Source organism: Pristis pectinata, chromosome 17 (genome assembly GCF_009764475.1).
Source record: "Pristis pectinata isolate sPriPec2 chromosome 17, sPriPec2.1.pri, whole genome shotgun sequence".
NCBI lineage: Eukaryota > Metazoa > Chordata > Chondrichthyes > Rhinopristiformes > Pristidae > Pristis > Pristis pectinata.
In genome coordinates, this window is record NC_067421.1 from 44,488,452 (window position 1) to 44,504,297 (window position 15,846).

At 44.4% G+C, this 15,846-nt stretch overlaps 1 protein-coding gene across 1 annotated transcript in view; it reads left to right on the forward strand.

Annotated features, from left to right (window-relative positions):
* dnah10 (dynein axonemal heavy chain 10) overlaps positions 1-15,846 on the forward strand; it is a 285,578-nt gene that overhangs the window by 173,654 nt on the left and 96,078 nt on the right. The window contains exons 51-57 of the mRNA XM_052032383.1: positions 4,279-4,467; positions 4,616-4,787; positions 5,886-6,089; positions 11,261-11,341; positions 11,737-11,934; positions 13,117-13,278; positions 15,450-15,624. Coding sequence (XP_051888343.1) covers positions 4,279-4,467; positions 4,616-4,787; positions 5,886-6,089; positions 11,261-11,341; positions 11,737-11,934; positions 13,117-13,278; positions 15,450-15,624 — 1,181 coding nt within the window. The remainder of the gene's footprint in view (positions 1-4,278; positions 4,468-4,615; positions 4,788-5,885; positions 6,090-11,260; positions 11,342-11,736; positions 11,935-13,116; positions 13,279-15,449; positions 15,625-15,846) is intronic.

Consider the following 15,846-nt stretch of genomic DNA (forward strand, 5'->3'; position numbering starts at 1 on the left):
ACCTCCAGTCAGAATGACACCCTCCTCCACTACTTTCTGTCTTCTATGACCAAGCCAATTTTGAATCCAACTTACCAAATCTCTGCGGATCCCATGTGCCTTTATCTTCTCGAGCAGCCTACCATGAGGAGGTCTCACATAGCATGCAGAGAAAAAAATGTCCATGGCATCCAAAAGTTGGCATGATGGCAGAAAGGCAAGGTAATGTTGATGGAGGACAGGAGAACTGTTATCTGTACACTTCCCCAGGGTACAGAACTTGTCCCTTACTTTTTGTCCTGTTTATTACTGATCTAGATGTAGGAGTCATGATAAAGTAGTTTGCAGCTGATATAAAAATTGGCTATGGGATTGAAAAAGAGGAGAGAAATGAACTGCAAGATGAATCTATGGACTGGTCAATTGGATAAAAAGTGGTAAATGGAGTTTAATCTGGAGATGTGTGAAGTTATGCATATGGAGAGTGGAACAAGGCAAGGGAATGCACCATAACTGGGAGGATACTGAGAGGTATGGAACAACAAGGCAAGAAAGGCTAAGGTCCAAATACTGGTATATGGGCTCAGAGTACTGATGGGCTGAAGGGTGTCTTTCTGTGCTGAATGACTCTTTGACTCAATGCAGGGAGCTGTATTGAGGCAAAGAGTCATTGACTTTTTTTTATTATTTGAAGCATTTTATTATTGAGTAGGAATGTTGTACACATTGTATACACTGCTAGCTAGTTGTACAGACCTTGAGTACTGCACACGGTTCTGGTCACCACAATACAGAATAGATGTCACAGGAGAAGTACAAGGATGTTCACAGGAGTAGAAGCTTTTAGCTCTGGAGAAAGGTTGGAACAGAGAAGGCTGAGACTTCTATGAGGGGTCTAGATAAAATAAACAGGAAAGACCTCTTTCCCTTTGCAGAGATCAAAAACTGGGGGCCTACACTTAAAATAAACAGAGTCATAGAGTTATACAGCATGGAAGTGGGCCCTTCGGCCCACACCATTCATGCCAACGAAGCTGCCTATCTGAGCTTGTCCCAATTGTCTTCATTTTGACCATATCCCTCTAAACCTTTCCTATCCATGTACAGTACCTGTAAATGGGAGAAGAATTATAGGGGAGATAGTCATAGAGTCATACAGTGTAGAAACAGGCCCTTCTGCCCAGCTCATCCATGCCAACCAAGCTGCCCATCTAAGCTAGTCCCATTTGCCCGTGTTTGGCCCATATCCTTCTAAACCTTTCCTATCCATGTACTTGTCCAAATGCCTTGTAAATATTGTTAATGTACCTGCCTCAACCAGTTCCTCTGGCAGTTCATTCCACATACTGACCGGCCTCTGTGTAAAAAAATGTAGCTCCTCAAGTTCCAATTAAATCTTTCCCCTCTCGCCTTAAACCAATGCCCTCTAATTCTTGATTCCCCAACCATGGAAAAAAAAGACAGTGTATCTATGCCCTTCATGATTTTATACACCTCTGTAATATCACTCTTCATTGTCCTGTGCTCCAATGAATATAGTCCTAGCCTGCTGAGCCTCCCTCTATAACTCAGTCCCTTGAGTCCTAGCAACATCCTTGTAAATCTTTTCTGCATTTTTCTAGCTTAATGCCATCTTTCCTATAGCAGAGTGACCAAAACTGAACACAATATTCCAAATATAGAAGTAATACTTTTTAACCAGATGGTGGTGAGGTGAAAAACTTTTTCTTCATCTCACTGCCTGAAAAGATGGTGGTGGGTAACCCTTATCACATGTAAATTTTTAAATTAAATTTAATTTTTTAAGTATTTAAATTTAAAAAAAAATTTTATTTACTGCGTGGTAACAGGCCCTTCCTGCCCAACGAGTCCGCGCCGCCCATTTTGAACCCAAATTAACCTACCCATATGTCTTTGCAATGTGGGAGGAAACCGGAGCACCCGGAGGAAACTCATGCAGACACGGGAGGACGTACAAACTCCTTACAGACAGCGACAGGAATCGAACCCTGATCGCTGGCGCTGTAATAGCGTCGCGTTAACCGCTATGCTACCATGCCGCCCCTAAGCAGTACTTTCACATGGAACAGCTGATCTCTCAGGGCGATGGACTTGGTGCTGTGAAATGGGATGAGGCCGACTGGCTCTTTCTCCGATGGCACGGATGTCATTGGCCAAATGGCCTACTCCATCACAGATTTTCTGAATCTTCTATCAATCAATCAGTCCAATCTGATGCTTGAATTACTTCACAAGATCACAAGAATTCAGCAGTGTTGCTCTTTTGACCATCTACTGACCTGTGAGTCTGAAGTTCTGGATTCGTATATCTTCAGAGGTGTGCTTTGGGCTGAATCCACTGGGTAATGTGAGGAAGTGCCAACTATTTGACGTCCTGTCTACCTGATCAGGGAAGGCCACTGAGGATTGCTTGGCATTGTTTGTAGAGCAGAGAATTCTCCAGCTAACAGTCCTCTTTCACCAGCAGAAGAATAAGATAAGAGATAAGATGTCATTATTAGTCAAATGTACATTGAAACACACAGTGAAATGCATCTTTTGCATAGAGTGTTCTGGGGGCAGCCCGCAAGTGTCGCCACACTTCCGGCACCAATATAGCATGCCCACAACTTCCTAACCTGTATGTCTTTGGAATGTGGGAGGAAACTGGAGCACCTGGAGGAAACCCACGCAGACACAGGGAGAATGTACAAACTCCTTACAGACAGCAGCTGTAATTGAACCTGGGTCGCTGGCGCTGTAATAGCGTTACGCTAACTGCTACACTACTGTGCCTGCTGTTGCTGCTGTTTGTAGTTTGCAAATTAACTTGTTTACAAAGCAGTATTGAAAGTTCAGGTAAATTTCTCTCAAATATTTGAGAAAGATCAGAGAATCACAGAATGGTTACATCACAAAAGAGGCCACTTGGTTCATGGTATCTGCGCTGGTCTCTTCTCACTTATTCCATCTCCTGACCACTTCTCCTTAGCCGTGGAAATTTTTTCCATTTCTCATCAGTCTCCATCACATCTGCTGGCAGTGCTTTCGGGTTTCAGAACAGCCTTTGGAAAAAAGGTTTTGGTCGTGCCACTATTGATTCTCTTCCTGTTTATTTTTTACCTGTAACCCTCCACAGGTACAGCCTGCCACTATATGCAGTGTCCAAATCTATCATCATTTTAGTATTTCTATTAGATCTTTGCTCGGCCTTCTCTTCAAAGAAAACAGCCCCAACCTCTCTGATCTATCCTTGTGACGGTAGTCCTTCATTCCAGAAACAAGTCATAGAATCATAGAAAAGTACAGCACACGAACAGGCCCTTTCTGCCCACCTTGTCCATGCCGACCATGATGCCTACCTACTCTAATCCTATTTGCCTACACTAGACCTGTATCCCTTTATGCCTTTCCTATCTAAGTATCTGTCCAATTGCCTCTTAAATGTTATTGTATCTGCCTCCACTATCTCCTCTGGCAGCTCGTTCCAGATATTCTGGCAGCTCCTCTAATGGATCCAGATCAGATCCTGATCCCGATCCTGATCCTCTGGCAGCTCGTTTCAGATATTCACCACCCTCTGTGTGGAAAAGCTACCTCTCATCTCCTTAAATGTCTCCCCTCTCACCTTAAACCCATGCCCTATATAGTTCTAGACTCCCCTGCCCTGGGGAAAAAAAATTCTATCTATCCTGTGTCCCGCATAATTTTATAAACTTCTATAAGATCACTCCTCAGCCTCCTACATTCCAGTGAGAACAAACCCAGCCTATCCAATCTCCCCTATAACTACAGCCCTCCATTCCAGGCAACATCCTGGTGAATCTCTTCTGCACTCTCCCTATTGCTACCACATCCTTCCTGTGCTGTGATGACTAGAACTGTACACAAAGTGCAGTCCAACTGATTTCCCTCCAATAGATGTTGCCTGACCTGCTGACTTCCTCCAGCATTTTGTGTGTGTTGCTCCAGATTTCCAGCATCTGCAGAATCTCTTGTGTCTCATAAATCTTTTCCAGACCCTCTCTAATGCTTTCACATCTTTCCTGTAAAGTGGTGACCAGAACTGAATGCAGTACTCTAGTTAGTTGAGGCCGAGCTAGTGCTTTATAGAAGTTCAGCATGATGACCCTCTTTTAAACTCCCAAGGATCTATTGATAAAGTCCAGAATTGTGTATGCCTTGTTAACTGTGTTCCTAACCTACCCTGCTACTTTCAATGATTTCAGCACACATTTTCCTGGATTGGCTTTCAAATGACAGAATTTAATAGGTAAAATTTGATCGATTCTTTGGCAGGAAATTTTGGAAGAGTATAATGAACTGAAGACGCACATGAAACTGGTGTTGTTTGATGACGCTGTGGAGCACTTGACACGGATTCATCGGATTATCAGGATGGACAGGGGCCACGCCCTGCTGGTGGGTGTTGGTGGATCTGGCAAGCAGTCCCTGACCAAGCTGGCTACATACACAGCGAACTGTGAGGTAAACTCCCATTTCTGCAGCTCGTGCTATATTAAATGCCATTAGGTAATTTATATGATGTGTCATGTTAGATTGAGTACAGAATCAGCATATTAACACAGGACCAGTACTAATAAACACCTAACCATTTCTGTTTTGTTCAAATCAGATTTTTGAGATTGTTCTGAGTCGAGGTTATTCAGAGACTAATTTCCGAGATGATTTGAAGGCTCTGTATCTGAAGCTAGGGATCGAGAACAAGCCAACAGTCTTTCTCTTTACTGATGCACATGTGGCTGAGGAGGGATTCCTGGAGCTGATAAATAACATGTTGACCTCAGGTATTCCCAAAATAACACTTAACCTCACATTTCTGTTAGTTTGAGGCACATGAAAGACTGCAGGGGTGGCATTAACAGACTCTTCCTCATTGTAGCAGTTTGAATGTTTTCTTAAATTCATGTTGGAGTGAGTATGGTAGCGTGTATGTGCTCTCTGATGGAATTTTATAAAATACTTAACTGATAAATAATCTTGTAGTGTCACTTGGATGACACCTGAGAAAATGTAGGCATCAAAATTGCAATGTTAAGAAAATCAAAAAATGAAAAATTAAAAATATTTGCAGATGCTGGAAATATGAAATAAAGGCAAAAAATGCTGGAAACAGCTAGCACATTGGGCAGCATTTGTGGATAGAAAAAGAAGGAATGTTTCAGGTCCTAGATGTTGTGTTAGAACTTGGAAAGAGAATCTGTTGAGAGACCTGACCTGGTGATGCTACCTGGGCCTGTTTTTGTGTGCGTCCATCTTGGCCTTGAACTGTACAGTATTGGAGTCTTGTGGTTTGGCTCCACACACCACTTCTCGGTGTGTTTTGCATGTATTAAAGTTTCTAGCCCTTCCACTCTTATGTTTCTCTTTCTGAAACAATGGTGATATATGTTTATAGTTACCTACCAGGCCTTGAATGTAAAGCTTCAAGTTTGACTTGGTTTGTAGGAACATTCTATATTGCAAAATTAATTTTGTAAAATATTAATTTTTAATGTATTCTTGTTAGCTAATTTTATTGATTTTTATATTTAACATAATAATTTCAATTTTCTGCCTACTTATTTATTCTTACGTATACCAAATTAACAAAGACATCCATAATTCTTTAACATTAAAAATATCAGCCGATGGCTTTGACAATAATTAAAAACAAGAATAAAACATAACAGTATCTTCATATTCACAACTGGGTTGATAGTGTAGCTTTCCGATGATTGTTTCACAATTTTGAAGTTGAATTTTTTGCATAATGTGCCAGAACTGCACGGTAGTAGACGAGGACGCTCACAGCCGTTCCTCTGGGCCGGGCAGCACTGAGCTGTAAAGGGAACTGCAGAGTGAATGCAAACTAATGGGATTTTTTCATCAATGTCCTTTTTCAGGCATTGTCCCAGCACTTTTTCCAGATGAGGAGAAAGAAGCCATCTTAGGACAAATAAGAGAGGAAGCAATGAAAGCTGGTTCCAGTCCAGCAAAGGAGAGTATCTGGCAGTACTTTGTTAATAAGAGTGCCAGTAATCTGCACATTGTGTTGGGCATGTCACCTGTTGGTGATTTATTACGGACACGGTGCAGAAACTTCCCAGGTCTGTATTTTATTCATGACTTTGAATGTTTTGCTGTGCTTTGCTGCTAACTAAAGCTAACCATTGCACTAAGATCACATATAGTCTCTAATTAAAGTAGGCTTCTGAGGGTAGCCTTCAAAACCATTGCTTTTACTTCAAAGGAATTAACTACGTGAAACATGGGCCTAGAAATTGAAGAGCATCTACAATAGTGTATTATACGGGCCCCGCTAACCCGTGCTCTTTGACTCTACTATAATGTCAGAGAATGAATGGGCATCGCACATTTTCAGGATCCATTACTTTCTGGATGATTGGGAGTACACAAATTTGATGGATTGGAATTGTCCTTTTATGCACAAAAATACACTTTCCAAATTGGTAGTGGTGTTGATGTGGGATTACCTAGTCATAGAGTCATGAGCACACATACAGGCCCTTTGGCCCAGCTTGTTCATGCTGACCATTTAAGCTAGTCCAATTTGCCTGTGTTTGGCCCATATTCCTCTAAACATTTCTTATCCTTGTATCTGTCCTCTGGCAGCTCGTTCCATATATGTACCACCCTCTGGGTGAAAAAGTTGTTTCCTGAGGCTCCTATGAAATCTCTCCCCTCTCACCTTAAACCCATGCTCTTTTGTTCTTGATTCACCAACCCTGAGGAAAAGACTGCTTTCATCCTATCTTATGTCTCTCATGATTTTAAATGCCTCTATAAGGTCACCCCTCAGTCTCCTATGCTCCAAGGAATAAAGCCCTAGCCTGCCCAACCTCTCCTATAATCCAGTCCCTCGAGTCCCAGCAACATCCTTGCAAATCTCCTCTGCACTCTTTCCAGCTTAATGGCATCTTTCCTATAGCAGGGTACCAAAACTGAACACAATACTCCATGCAGCCTCACCAATGTCTCTTACCACTGCAACATAACATCCCAACTTCTGTACTCAGTGCCCTGACTGATGAAGGGTGGTGTGCCAAACGCCTTCTTCACCGTTGTCTATTGTATGCTGCACTGGAAGAGGTTGTCTAGAGACATGGCTAAATCTGGAGCAAGTCTTCAGTATTATAGCCAGGAGGTTATATGACTCTGTAGCTTTCAATATATTCAACGTTGTCAGCCTTTATAGCATGTGGCTGTTTTCTGTGGTGAATGGGGCCCATAGAACCATAGAACCATATAGCACAAAACAGGCCCTTCGGCCCACCATGTTGTGCCGTCCATCAAACCACCCTCACATACCTAACCCCTTCCTCCCGCATATCCCTCCATCTCACATTCCTCCATATGCCTATCCAACAAGCTCTTGAACCTGTCCAATGTATCTGCCTCCACCACCACCCCAGGCAGTGCATTCCATGCACCAACCACTCTCTGGGTGAAACCCCCCCCGACATCTCCCCTGAAGCTCCCACCCATAACCTTAAAGCCATGCCCTCTCGTCTTGAGCATTGGTGCCCTGGGAAGGAGGCGCTGACTGTCTACTCTATCTATTCCTCTCAATATTTTATATACCTCTATCATGCCTCCTCTCATCCTCTTCCTTTCCAGTGAATAAAGCCCTAGCACCTTAGGCCTCTCCTCATATTCAATACTCTCTAATCCAGGCAGCATCCTGGTAAATCTCTGCACCCTCTCCAACGCCTCCACATCCTTCCTATAATGAGGCGACCAGAGCTGAACACAGTACTCTAAGTGTGGCCTAACTAGAGTTTCGTAAAGCTGCATCATCACCTCGCGGCTCTTAAACTCAATCCCGCGACTTATGAAAGCCAACATCCCATAGGCCTTCTTAACTGCTCTTTCCACCTGTGAGGCAACTTTCAATGAACTGTGAATATGAACCCCCAGATCCCTCTGCTCCTCCACACTGCCAAGTACCTTGCCATTCACCCAGTACTCTGCCCTGGAGTTTGTCCTTCCAAAGTGTACCACCTCACACTTCTCCGGATTGAACTCCATCTGCCACTTGTCAGCCCAGCTCTGCATCCTATCAATATCCCTCTGTAAGCTCCGACAGCCCTCCACACTATCCACAACACCACCGATCTTAGTGTCGTCCGCAAACTTACTAACCCAGCCCTCCACCCCCTCATCTAAGTCATCTATAAATATCACAATAAGTAGAGGTCCCAGAACCGATCCCTGCGGGACACCACTTGTCACTGCCCTCCAATCCGAGGGCATTCCTTCCACCACAACCCTCTGCTTTCTACATGCACGCCAATTCCTAATCCACACAGCCAAGCTTCCCTGGATCCCTTGGCCTCTGACCTTCTGAAGAAGCCTACCATGAGGAACCTTATCAAACGCCTTACTAAAATCCATGTAAACCACATCCACCACACTGCCCTCATCAATCTTCCTAGTCACCTCCTCAAAGAACTCTATCAGGCTTGTGAGGCAAGATCTTCCCTTCACAAAGCCATGCTGGCTGTCCCTAATCAGTCCATGATTCTCTAGGTGTTCATAAATCCTATCCCTTAGAATCCTTTCTAACAGCTTACCCACCACAGACGTGAGACTCACCGGTCTATAATTCCCTGGCCTATCCCTATTACCTTTTTTGAACAAGGGGACAACATTCGCAACCCTCCAATCCTCTGGCACCATCCCCGTGGACAACGAGGACTCAAAGGTCCTTACCAGTGGTTCAACAATCTCCTCCCTAGCCTCTCGAAGCAGCCTGGGGAAAATCCCATCAGGCCCCGGAGATTTATCTGTCTTAATATTATTTAACAACTTCAACAAATCCTCTCTCTTGATATCTACAACCTCAAGAACATTACCCCTACCAGCACTCCCTTCCGCGTCATCAAGACCCCTCTCCCTGGTGAATACCGAAGAGAAGTACTCATTGAGAACTTCTCCCACTTCCGCCACCTCCAGGCAAATTCTCCCACCTTTGTCCTTAATCGGACCTACCTTTACCCTAGCCATCCTCCTACCCTTCACGTACTTGAAAAAGACCTTGGGATTTTCCTTAACCCTACTAGCCAACGCCTTTTCATGTCCCCTTCTAGCTCTCCTCAGCCCTTTCTTAAGTTCCTTCCTCGCTACCCTATATTCCTCACGGGCCCTGTCTGAACCTTGCTGTTTATACCTCATGTACGCTACCTTCTTCTCCCTAACAAGTCGTTCCACCTCTCTCGTCACCCACGGTTCCTTCACCCTGCCATTCCTTCTCTGCCTCACCGGGACATATTTATCCCTAACATCCTGCATAAGATCCCTGAACATCGACCACATCTCCATGGTACATTTTCCTTCAAAAAGGACATCCCAATTTACACTCCCAAGTTCTCTCCTTATAGCCTCATAGTTCGCCCTTCCCCAATTGAAAAACCTCTTGTCCTCTCTGCACCTGTCCCTGTCCATGACAATTTTAAAGGTTATGGAGCAATGGTCACTGTCCCCCAAATGCTCACCCACCAATAGATCCTTCACCTGTCCCGGTTCATTTCCTAAAACTAGATCTAACATGGCATTCCCTCTAGTGGGCCTGTCAACATACTGCGTCAGGAATCCCTCCTGGACACACTTAACAAATTCCGTCCCATCTAAACCTTTGGCACTAAGCAGGTTCCAGTCTATATTTGGGAAGTTGAAGTCTCCCATTATAACAACCCTGTTATTTTTGCTTCTCTCCAAACAATGCCTGCCAATCTGCTCCTCTATATCTCTACTGCTACTGGGGGGCCTATAGAATACTCCTAGTAGAGTAACTGCTCCTTTCTTGTTCCTTAATTCCACCCATACGGACTCTAGAGCTGATCCTTCTACAACGTCCATCTTTTCCACAGCTGTAACAGTGTCCCTGACCAGTATCTCCACCCCTCCTCCTCTTCTCCCCCCTTCCCTATCCCTCTTAAAACACCGAAAACCAGGAATATTCAATATCCACTCCTCTCCTGACGTCAGCCACGTCTCAGTAATAGCCACGATATCATAGTCCCCCATACTTATCCAAGCCCTCAGTTCATCCCCCTTATTCCTGACACTTCTTGCATTTAAGTAAACACACTTCAGTCCATCTACCTTACTACTTTTATAGCCTGTATTCTGCTTCTCCTTCCCCAAAGCCTCTCTACCTGTTTGATCTAACTTTTCCCCATCCCCTTCTTCCTCTGACCTACTCCTCCGGTTCCCTTCCCCCTCACAAACTAATTTAAACCCTCCCGAACTACCCTAGCAAATCTCGCCGCAAGGATATTGGCCCCCTTCTGGTTCGGGTGTAACCCGTCCTCTCTGTACAGGTCCCACCTTCCCGAGAAGAGGAAGTACGAGTTGGATCTTCCCCTCAGCATTTCCACATCAATGTTCTTTCCTCTTAACATCTCTCTTAACATTCCAATGGTTTAACAAATGGATTTGTTTAACAAAAATGATTTGAATGTGTTATCTACTTTGAGGACGAGTACAGTAGTTCGTCAGCGATCAAAGCCTTTGATTAGGTGTCACTTTCTGCACTCGGACTGGGCCGAGTCAGCCCCTCACTCTGATGGAGGTCTTTATCTGAGGCGTTGGTGTTGTTTAACAGACCCAACCTTAACCCTGGCTGCTGAAAGGGAAGCCACACTTCCAGGCCGGTGCCATTTTTAGGTTGTAATTTGAAGAGATTGCTTCCTCCATCCACTGCTACTGATGACCCCAGACTCCCAACCACCCCCATCATCTTTCCAATTGCCTTCTCAGCTGGTCATCTCCCCACCTCAGAACGAAGTTACCTCTACAGCAGGATCCTCTCTCCAGCTGCTCTGCAGTACTCTCCTCTGTGTACCTCCTGCCCCCCTCTCACCCTGCCCGCTGCAATTCCTGATCTCCGAATCCAACTCTGCTTCTGCCCTCATTTCCTCTGCAGTGGCAGGATATCCTCATGCAAGGCTGCACTGCTGTGGGCCTTGTCGCAGGCCCCTGCACTGCTCCTCTTTAACCTGCATTTTCAGGCATACTCCTACTGCTGAGCTGAGACCTTCTGGCTCTCAAAATTATTCTTCTGTTTACATGGAGATATTTTGTTGCATTGGTGCCATTTTATTTTATATTTACTGAACAACTTGGTTGAATTTTGAGTTTATTAACTGCAAATAAAGCTTTCTGTGTTCTCAAGTAATCTTGCAGACTGAAAGCTGCATGATTCCTGCTCTGTGATACATGAGTGGTGTGTGACTGATAAAGATGTGTTTTGCAGGTCTGGTGAATAATACTGGGATTGACTGGTTTTTACCGTGGCCACCCCAGGCACTGCTTGCCGTGGCACAGGCATTCTTAGGTGAGCAAAAAACTTACCAGGAACAACGTCCTTTACAGCCTAGTGATACCCACCTCCCTCTGCATAAACCATAAGTTTGTTAGAAATTCAGGAAAGGTGTGAACATAATTTTAGATGCATGTTTTGAAGTTCAGAAGCAAGTGGAACACTGAACAATGTGTAGAAGATCATTCTGCAGCTTTTAGAAGCATAAAAGCTGGAGTGGGGAAAGATATTTGGTCCTTCAAGCCTGCTCCACCATTCAGAACAATGATAGCTCATTCTTTGTCTGAATACCTATTCCACTCTCCCTAAACCTGCTGGTACCTTTGCAACAGTCATCTGAGCTGTTAATGAGCAAACTGTGTGCGATAGATTTATACTGAGACACATTTAACTGTCATTTTCTATTACAGGAAAGAATCCAATGATTCCAAGTGAACATTCTGAGAATGTGATAGACCACATGGTTATGGTGCATGGTTCAGTTGAGGAGTACAGTCTGACATTCTTGCAGAAGCTAAGACGCAGCAACTATGTCACTCCGAAAAACTACCTGGATTTCATCAACACTTATGCTCGGCTATTGAATGAGAAAGATCAGTTCATTTTGGGTAGGGCCATCAAAGGAAATATGAACCAGAAGTTTATTGAGAAATCAGGGACATTTTTAAGCCATTTATGTTATCCTCATGTTTACTGTTCAGTGTAAACTTTCTAACAAAATGATGGCATTTGTTAATCAGAATCAGGTTTATGATCACTGACATATGTCGTGAAAGTTGTTGTTTTGCAGCAGCAGTACAGTGCAAGTCATAAAAATTACTATAAGTTACAAAAACAAATAGTGCAAAAGAGAAATAATGAGGTAGTGTTCATGGACCTTTCAGAAATCTGATGTTGGAGGGGAAGAGGCTGTTCCTGAATCGTTGAGTGTGGATCTTTAGGCTCCTGTACCTCCTCCCCAATGGCTGTAACATGAAGAGGCCATGTCCCAGGTGGTGAGGGTCCTTAATGATAGATGCCATCTTCTTGAGGCACTGTGTCTTGATATCCTCGATGGCGGGGAGGGTTGTGCCCATGATGGAGCTGGCTGAGCCTACAACCCTCTGCAGCCTCTATCGGTCCTGCACGTTGGAGCCTCCATACCAGGCTGTGATGCAACCTGTCAGAATGCTCTCCACTGTACATCTGTAGAAACTTGCAAGAGTCTTTAGTGACATACCAAATCTCCTCAAACTTTTAATGAAGTAGAGCCGCTTGAGTGCCTTCTTCATGATTGCATCAATATGTTGGGCCCAGGATAGATCTTATTCTGATATTTAATAAATCTATGCGCAAACGTCATAAATCTCATTTAGTGCCCTCAACATGACAGCTTCCATTTATACACAAACATTAATGTAGAAAAATATCCCAAGAGAGCTCAGAGAGTCTCAACCAGAAAATTGGAGGAGAAATCAGGATGTTGATCAAACATTCAGTGGAGGAGAGTGTTAAAAGGTAATGGATAAATAAAGAGGAGGAGAGGTTCGGGAGGGAATTTCAGGCAGAGACCAGCAAGGAAGTGAGTAGGAAGTTGCAGAAGGTGGCAGGGTTGCTCTGTTGAGGGGAGGGAGAGAATGGAAATGGGTGGTAGACCTGTAAGACTAGAGATGGCTGGGGAGAGACTCATGCCTGAGGGGTGAGGGAGAGGATGACTTTGATTGTCCTAATATTCATTAGTGGAAAGTTGTTACCCACTTTACTTTGCTCTCTCTCTCTCTCCCTCTCCCTCTCTCTTTCTCTCTCTGCAGCTCAATGCAAGCGTTTGGAGGGTGGATTGGACAAGTTAAAGGAGGCCAGTGTTCAGCTGGCTGAGTTAAACCTGAAACTTGCAGAACAAAAGATTGTACTAGCAGAGAAAACAGAAGCCTGTGAGGCCCTGTTGGCAGAGATTGCCTTGAACACTGCTGTTGGTAAGGCCAGTTTGTCTGGATAGTTTCGTGTTGAGAACATAAGAACCTACAAAACAGGAGCAGGAGTCTGCCCCTTGAGCCCACTCCATCATACAGTAAGATTAAGACTGATCCAGTCAGCCTCAACACTTTCTCACGCTCTGTATATATTCAACGACTGCATCTCCTGCAGATGCTGGAAATTCGGAGCAACACACGAAGGAGCTGGAGGAACTTGGGTCGGGCAGCATCTGTGGAGGGAAATGGACAGTTAACGTTTCAGGTCGAGAACCATCTGGACTGGAAAGAAAAGAGGGGAGATGGTATAAAAAAAGTGGGGAGAAAGGGTGGAGCAAGAGCCGGTGGATCCAGGTGGGGAAGGGAGGAGGGTGGGAAAGATGTCAGAAGCTGGGAGGTGACAGGTGGAAGTGACAAAGAGCTGAAGAAGATGCAATCTGATAGGAGAGGACATAGGACCGTGAAATAAAGGGAGGGAGGTGGGGAGGGGAACCGGTGGGAGGAGTGTGTGGGTGATGGATAGATCGAGAGGGCAGGGGAGGGGAAAGAAACAGGATGATGGAGGGCCAGTGGGATCAGTCAATAAAAGGGTGGAAGGGAGAGAAGTGAGGGGTTACCGGAAGTTAGAGAATTCAATGTTCAAATCGTCAGGCTGGAGACTACTGAGGCGGAATATGAGGCGCTGTTCCTCTAATCTGCACCTAGTTTCAACTTGACAGAGGAGGAGGCCGTGGACAGACATGTCAGTGTGGGAATTCTGTAACCAGTAGTTTTACACTGGGAACTGTTGTTTGTAATACTTACGAATGATTTGGACAAAAATAAAGGTGGGCTCATTAGTAAGTTTGCAGATGAGATGAGAACTGGTGGAGTTATGGTTGGTGAGGAAGATTGTCAATTGATACAGCAGAATATAGATCAGTTGGAAATATGGGCAGAGAATTGGCAGATGGAATTTAATCCAGGCAGGTGTGAGGTGTTGCACTTTGGGAAGTCAAATGTAAGGGGAAGGTAGGCGATAAATGGCAGGACCCTTCACAGCACTGATGTACAGAAGGATCTTGGGGTACAAGTCCATAGCTCCGTGAAAGTTCGAACACAAGTAGATTGGGTGGTAAAGAAGGCGTACGACACGTTTACCTTCATCTATCCGGGCATTGAGTGTAAAAGTTGGCAAGTCATCTTGCAGCTGAATAAAACTTTGGTTAGGTCACATTTGTGCAGTTCTGGTTGCCACATTACAGGAAGGATGTGGAGGCTTTGGAGAGGGAGTAGAAAAGGTTCGCCAGGATGCTGCCTGGATTGGGGTGTATTACTGTAGAGAGGTTGGACAAACTTGGATCGTTTTCTCTGGAGCATCAGAGGCTGAGAGATGATCTGATAGTTTATAAAATGATGAGAGGTATAGATAGAGTAAATAGTCAGAGTCTTTCTCCCAGGGTGGAAATTTGAATGGCAGAGGGCATAGGCTTAAGGTGAGAGGTGGAAAGTTTAAAGGAGATGTGCAGGGAAAGTTTATTACATAAGAAGTGGTGGGTGCCTGGAACATGCTGCTAAAGGTGGTGGTAGAAACAGATATGAAAGCAATGTTTAAAAAGCATGAAGACAGACACATGAACAGGGAAGTGGACCAAGTGTAGGCAGATGGGACTAGATTGGTATCATGGTCGACGTGGACAAGGTGGGCTGAAGGGCCTGTTCCTGTGCTGTACTGGTCTGTGTTCTAATGTGATTGCCCAGCTCGAAATGATTCAACCTACACTGAGAAGCTAGAACTTTGAAGATTTTTGGGACTTATTTAGCCAGTCATTTTTTTTAAAGTAAATAGTCAGTTGTACATGGGAACAAGAGGGGTAGTGAGCCCCACACAGCTTTCAATCAGGTCATCTCTGACCTATAGTTTACCTGTTCCGCCAGTCTTGTACGCATGCACAGTTTTTCCAATATTTGTAAATGTTTAGTGAATAACCATTTGTTAAGAGAATGTAATGTCCACCAGGAAGTAAAGGATTTCAATGAATGCGTCATTTTTTACAAATACCCAAAACGACTTGTGGATTTGGCTGTCGGCTGTCTTTAGTCTGTGTAAGCTATCACTGAACTTTACCAGATGAAATACTGTCAGAAGCATAAACAAGTACCGATTTACAGTTCCATATGTGTGCATTTTTCAGCGGAAGAGAAGAGAAAGCTGGCAGAAGAGAAGGCTGCTGAGATAGAGGAACAGAATAAGGTGATAGCGGTGGAGAAGCAAGAAGCAGAGAATGCCTTGGCTGAGGCTTTGCCTGCCCTGGAGGCTGCCCGACTGGCATTGCAGAGTCTAGACAAGTCTGATGTCACTGAGATCAGGTAATTAGCAGCAAATTTGTCTTTAGTTCTCACATGCTGGACCACACCATACTTTGAGGAACAGTGATAAATATTCATCTCATCTCTGTTGTAAATGAGTGACTCCTGGTGCTAGGATCTCCTACAACAGGAACCATTTGTCCACGTCCACCTTCAATGCACTCTGTACTAACCCAATGTAACTCCACTGTGTAATGAATTGACCTGTATGATCGGTATGCA